General features: G+C 44.9%; 2 protein-coding genes and 1 long non-coding RNA gene across 3 annotated transcripts; 1 reads left to right on the top strand and 2 right to left on the bottom strand.

Moving 5' to 3' along the window:
* Positions 1-1678: 1678 nt before the first annotated feature.
* Positions 1679-3343, bottom strand: LOC130520923 (uncharacterized). The gene is made up of 2 exons (XR_008949109.1): positions 3201-3343; positions 1679-3106 (listed from the first exon to the last, which is right to left on the bottom strand). It is a non-coding gene; the product is annotated as an uncharacterized LOC130520923 (long non-coding RNA).
* On the top strand, positions 2741-4288 carry LOC130520922 (uncharacterized). The gene is made up of 2 exons (XM_057024616.1): positions 2741-3191; positions 3900-4288. The coding sequence occupies exons 1-2, from the start codon at positions 2741-2743 to the stop codon at positions 4286-4288; spliced, it is 840 nt and encodes a 279-aa protein (XP_056880596.1).
* Positions 4289-5796: 1508 nt separating this feature from the next.
* LOC130520921 (homeodomain-interacting protein kinase 2-like) lies at positions 5797-6846 on the bottom strand. Its single transcript, XM_057024615.1, has one exon. It carries the CDS (start codon positions 6844-6846, stop codon positions 5797-5799), a length of 1050 nt encoding a protein of 349 aa, XP_056880595.1.
* Positions 6847-6852: the final 6 nt, after the last annotated feature.

Below are 6852 nucleotides of genomic sequence, written 5' to 3' on the forward strand. Positions count from 1 at the left end.
TGATGGATGGGCAGATGTTGAACTCCAAATCGGTAACAAACACTGTGGATATGTCACCATTCAAGTGCCAATGCTAATCAGCCAGAACTGTCTCAACTGTCCTCTCTTAGGCAGCAATGTTTTAGTTGAGATAATCAAAGAACAGAGAAGTGAGGTTGATATTTCTGCTTTATTAAAAGAAACCTTAAGTATAAATGACAGTGCTGTCGAAGCCCTAGTTGCCGCTTGCCAGATGTTGACCCCAGGTGAGACAGCTGTAGAGTGCAGTGTGAGAACAGGGAAGACGGGTTCCACCATTCCTGCAGGGCAGATTTGTGAGGTGAGGTGCAGAGTCAGGGAATGGCCAAGTGGTGGGGTTATGCTCTTCCAACCCGATGTAGTGAGTAACTGTCCTGAGGGGTTGGATTTGTTTCAGGCCTTAGTTGATGTTCCAAGTGGGTCCACAAAATTGTCAAGATACCTGTTCAAAACCCCACTAAACATGACATCTACCTCCCTAAGAGAACAGTTTTAGGAACATTAGAGGAAGTTACTGAAGTTAAACCAGTGAACTGTTCTCCCGGTGGGTTAGAACCCATGTCCCCTAACACTGTTAGTACATCCTCAGCTCAGGTTAGCACAGACAAACAAAGAGGAACAAGTGAGAAAAACAAGACAGAGGACACAACAACACAGAGATGGCATCCCCCTGTTGATGTGTCGCACCTGGAGAGACATGAACAAAACATAGTCAGAGACATGTTGTATGAGGAGTCAGATGTCTTCGCCAAAGATGACTGTGACATTGGGTGCATCCCAAGCCTGCAATTGAAAATCCATCTGAAGGATGACACGCCAGTGCAGACGTCCTACAACTCTGTTCCGAAGCCCTTGTACAGGGAGGTGAAGGACTATGTACAAAATCTTCTTGACCAGGGCTGGATCAGAAAGTCTACTTCTTCCTACTCATCTCCAGTGGTCTGTGTTAGGAAGAAGGACAAGAGTTTGCGTCTGTGTATTGATTTTAGAGGCTTGAATCGGAAAACCATCCCCGACCGCCACCCTCTTCCACGCATCCAAGATCTGTTAGACAGTCTGGGGGGGTACTCATGGTTCTCCATACTCGACCAGGGTAGTGCATACCATCAAGGGTTTGTCGATGAGAGCTCCAGACATCTGACTGCCTTTAGCACACCCTGGGGGCTTTATGAGTGGACCCGCCTCCCATTTGGTCTAACAAACGCCCCAGCGGCTTTTCAAAGATGTATGGAGGGAGTTCTTGACGGGTTAAGGGACGAGTGCTGTTCTCCATATTTGGACGACGTTCTCTGTTTTTCCAAGACTTTTCATGACCATGTTGAAGATCTGAGACGGGTGCTCTGTCGCCTGCGAGAGTATGGTATCAAATTACGTCCAAAAAAATGTGACCTGTTAAAAGCCAGGTCAGGTATTTAGGCCGCTTAGTGACTCGCGAAGGTGTTCAGATTGACCCTGAAGATATTGAGGCAGTTCAGCATTTGAAAGAGAAAGAGCCAAAGAATGTGGGAGAGGTCAGAGCCCTCTTAGGTTTTTTAGGCTATTACAGAACATTCATACAGGACTTTTCTAGGATAGCAAGACCTCTGTTTCAGCTGATAGAGAGTCCTAGTGAGCCTAGCCAGAGAGCTACCAAGGTTAAGTCAAAAAATACTAAGAGTGGTCAGCTCTTATCCAAAACACCTGTTTATTGGACACCAGATCATAGTGCTGTAGTATCACGCCTGGTGGATATGTTAACCAGTCCACCCATTTTGGCTTATCCAGACTATGACTTACCTTTTGTACTCCACACAGATGCCTCGAACGAAGGTCTGGGTGCTGTGCTCTATCAACAGCAGGGAAACAAGCTCCGGGTTATTGCTTATGGCTCCAGGACACTCACGCCTGCTGAGAAAAACTACCATCTCCATTCTAGCAAGCTTGAGTTCCTGGCGTTAAAGTGGGCAATCTGTGATAAATTTAGAGATTACCTCTATTACGCCCCCACTTTCACAGTATACACGGATAATAACCCCCTTACATATGTTTTGAGCTCAGCCAGGTTGAACGCAGTCGGACATCGTTGGGTGGGTGAATTAGCCGACTTTCATTTCACCATCAAATATCGTCCAGGCAAGTCAAACACTGATGCTGACACCCTGTCAAGACACCCAGTGCATCTTGATGGTCACCTGAAAGAGTTCACAGAGACAGTGTCCCCTGATGTAGTCTCCGCCATCTGGCAGGGAGACACAGCTGTAAAAGACGGTGATGTGCCGTGGGTGGCTGCATTACAGCTGCAGTCGGATGTAAGTGACGCACACTTTGGAGGCACCCCTGTCATCACACCAGAGAGTGTCAGAGATGCACAGAAAGAAGATGCTCCTATCTGTGAGGTGATAAACCTAAAGAAAAATGGATGGAGTCCTCAGGATAAAGGAAAGAGACAAATGGGACGAGAAACACGCAGACTGGTACACGAATGGAACAGACTCAGACTTGACAAAGGGATTTTGTACAGACAGACAGGACAGAGGAAACAGTTGGTTCTCCCCAGTAAACTGAAGGCCACCGTGTTAAAACACCTGCATGATGACATGGGACATGTGGGCGCTGATAAAGTCATACATTTAGCACGAGAAAGGTTTTATTGGCCTTTTATGCAACAGGACATAGAAGATTATGTGATTCGCCAGTGTCAGTGTATTAACAAAAACATCCAAACAGACCAGAGAGAGCACCTATGGGTTCTATAACAACCAGTGCCCCATTTGAGCTCATCTCAATTGATTATTTACATCTTGAACAGAGTAAAGGTGGTTATGAGTACATTTTAGTCCTGGTAGATCACTTTACTCGGTTTGGTCAAGCTTATGCCACAAAAAACAAATCTGGCAGAACAGCAGCTGAGAAAATCTTCTATGACTTTATCCCTCGCTTCGGGTACCCTGCAAAGCTACATCATGATCAGGGCCGGGAGTTTGAAAACAGTCTCTTCCAGAGACTTCAGCAGCTCGCAGGAATTTCCCACTCACGAACCACTCCCTACCATCCGCAGGGGAATCCTGTCGAGCGCCTGAACAGGACACTTCTACAGATGCTCCGCACTCTGCAGGAGGAGAAAAAAACAGAGTGGAAGGATCACCTACCTCACATTGTCCACGCGTACAACTGTACAAGACATGAGGGAACAGGTTATTCACCATTTTTTCTTCTTTATGGTAGAGCTCCACGTTTGCCTGTAGATCTGCTCTTTGACTTGAAACCTGAAGAGGGACCACGGTCCAGGCAAGAGTATGCACAGAAATGGGCTTCACGCATGCAGGAAGCATACAAAATTGCTTCAGAAACCAGTGGGAAGCGTTCAGCTAAGGGAAAGAAGTATTATGATCAGCATGTGAAAGGTATTACACTGCAGCCTGGAGATCGTGTGCTTGTCAGGAATCTGTCGGAGAGGGGTGGTCCGGGCAAACTTAGAGCTTATTGGGAGAAAAAGGTTCATCAAGTGGTTGAAAAGATGGGAGACGGACCTGTTTACAGAGTTCAACCAGAAACAGGAGAACGCACTCTCCGTGTGCTGCATCGCAACCTTCTGCTACCTGTTAATGATTTGCCTTTAGAAGTCCCACCGAGTCAGTCCGCACCTAGACAGAGACAAAGACAGACAGACTGTTACAGAAACAACAGAGAGACAGTGGAGCAGGAGTCTGAACACTCTGAGGAAGAGGAGGAATACACATATTGCCTTCGAACAATTCCAGTATATAGCAGGAGGAGAGTCAGACCGGCAAGTCCTCAGTCTAACCCACCAGATGAGCTCCGACCTATAGCCCCAGAGTTTCAACCACTGAGACATACTGAAATGTCAACTGAACAACAACGTGATCCTGTCACCGTCCCAGATCCAGTGCAGACACCAGACCAGCAGGCAGCTGTTCCACCACCAGCTCAGGAAGTGCAAGGAGAACTCATAACTGATGACACTGCGGAGGAGGCTGATTCAAGAGAGCAGGAGGACAATGATGAGCCTGCAGTGGAACTGTCTGAGGAGGAAGTGCAACCTGTGAGGAGGTCAGCTCGAGCACAGAGACCTCGAGAAATGCTCACATATGACACTCTTGGACAACCATCATACCAGTCTTGGGGACCAGGTGCAAACCTGATGTTCGCCTATGCCCCTTACCCCATGTCTCATCTCCCATTACCCCTCAATCCATGTCCCATACCCTCCTTTTACCCAGCTGTCCCCGAACATTGTTTCTACCCTGCACAAGCAGTGTGGACATGCTAGAGACACACAAAGACTTGAAGGACAGACGAGACCAGACTTCACTGTACACATACACACCTACACCTGCACACACTTACACACACATGCTTCCACATACACACCTACACTGGCACACACTTATACATATACACACATAACTGTACGTTGACAATTGGACTGTTTTGAGACATTTTCTTTTAATATTTTTGTTAGTTTGGTTCTAGATGTCTGGAGACATCTCTTGAAGCAGGGGAGAGTGTAGTGGGTCTGAAATAGCCACATATAGTTTATTATGTTAACAGACACCCCCTCTTTTTCATTTTAATATTTGAACCTTTATACGGTTTGCAGAAATCATTGCCACTTTGCACCAGTAGAGGGTGCTTTAACACCAGTGGGTCCAAGCAAACAGTCTATGCTCTGCTTTTGCTCTGCGCATGTGCAAAGAATAAAATACACTGCGCAGCAGTAGCGTGAGCTGACAACTCGCGTGTCGTGTGTTTGGATCCACAGGTATGTAAAATGTACTATTTGTACAGTTCTTTTCAGTTAAACTATGTAGCAACATATAAGCGAAGTCATGAAGGGAAGCTAAGCACTGTAAGATATTGAAATATGTACTTTATCGTCGTGGTTTGTTATCGGGCATTCCCGTCAGCAAAAGGTTAGTTAAACAAGAGTGAGTGTATATGTGTGTGTGTGCGTAGTTCCGACCATAAAAGTTACTGGTGCCTAGTTATTGTTTGTTAGTACTATTCTGAGAGTAATTGGTATGGTACTTGCCATGTTGTGTATATGAATGTGAACATTCAAGCATGTGCAAAGAATAAAATACACTGCGCAGCAGTAGCGTGAGCTGACAACTCGCGTGTCGTGTGTTTGGATCCACAGGTAGTTATACCGTAGCTTAGCGCCGCTCAGCGCCCGCTGCCTGAGTGGCTCATGCTGCCGGACCAGAGACCCCTAGCTCTGGCGCCGGTAACATCTGCAAAAGCTCTTTCAAAAACAGGAAGAAACATTGTCCTGTTATTTATTTATCTTTATTTTTCCAAGACTGCTTTTTGGATTGTAATTTCGTTAATCTGGGGTGCCTTTTTTTTCTTTGACCTTTTTTTAAAAAAAAAAAAAATCATATTATGTTATCCAGAAGTTGTTATAAACTTAATAAAACTACAAACTTAAATAAATGCTATGTCCAAATTTCGTTCTTTGGAAAACACTTTCTTCACACTTTATTAAACTTTGTAATAAAGTGTTTGTTTTACTCTTAATATTTTACTGTTAATTTACAGAACCTTTGTTGCACTAACCAGCTTTTTTTTTAACAAAAGAGATATACTGTAGTCATCAATTAACCAGATATTATATCAATAAATAAAAGTATTGAATATTTTTATATTATAAAGCTGAGGAAAAAGGCAATAAGTTGATCGACACACAGGCGTTAGGGTTACCGGAAGAAAGGCTTTTATTTTTGCGGCCATCCTGGTTTGTGGTGCCAACTCACTTGAAATTTTCAGGGCAGATAGTTAAAACCAGCCAAACCAGTCAAACTTTTCTGTCCTTTTAGGAAGGGCCAATGCATCTCCAACCGTCCTTAGAGTATTCACAAAGCAGGTATAATTCAAGGTATTGTCCTCTGTCTGGAACCCATCATTCAGCTGGTCTTCTCCAGAGTTGTCTGGCTGGACCTCTGCAGGGTTCTCCTGAGAGACAACTGTCTCTGGTGGGACAAGTTCTGGTTTTTCCAGCTGGTCCACTACATAGTTTGTCAGCTGAATGTTCTCCACACAGGGTTCCTTTGAAGTTGCTTCTAATTCTTTCACTGTTTCCTCTTTTACAGTGAAGAACGGATGCTGCAGAGCCTCCATGGGCGTAATTCGCTGGTTGGGGTCCACCTGTAGCATGTTCTTGATGAGATCCATAAACAGGTCCAGACCAGTTGCATGTTCTTGCTGAACTAATAGCATCCCTACAACATCATCAAAACAGCTGAAGTCCTCCTCTTTTTCACTGATCCCGTCCTCTTCTGCTGTCTTAATTGTCCACCTTGGATGATCATTTGTTCTTCTATTGAAGAATTCTTCAGTTTGCTGGCCCTTGTCCAGTACATGGTCTGGTGGCTGTCCCAAAATTTTGACTATCGAATTTATTATACTGTAACATCTGTTGTATGGAAACAGTACTGTTCCAACAGCCAGTTCGAAAGCAGTAACCCCCAAAGACCACATGTCCAAAGCCTCATTCATTTCAGACTCCAGGAGTACCTCTGCAGAGCTGTACACCTGGGTGAAAATGCAGGTCTCAAAGTCAATATTGCCGGACATCTGGGCCCCACCAAAGTCCACTAACTTTACTTGCAGTGGTTTTGCATGGCGGTCCACAATCATGACATTTTCTGGTTTAATGTCCATATGTATAATCCCGATGGTTTTTAAATGGTGAAGAGCCGTAACGAGTTGTTCTGTAATGTGTCTGACCTCTGGTAGAGGGAGACACATTTTACATGGACTCATCTCAGAAATGTAGGTGTGTAGGTCCATGTCCAGGAACTCAAAGCTTAGACAGATGTCTTCCATGTTGAA

The sequence above is a fragment of the Takifugu flavidus genome, unplaced genomic scaffold (genome assembly GCF_003711565.1).
Source record: "Takifugu flavidus isolate HTHZ2018 unplaced genomic scaffold, ASM371156v2 ctg593, whole genome shotgun sequence".
In the NCBI taxonomy this organism is placed as follows: domain Eukaryota; kingdom Metazoa; phylum Chordata; class Actinopteri; order Tetraodontiformes; family Tetraodontidae; genus Takifugu; species Takifugu flavidus.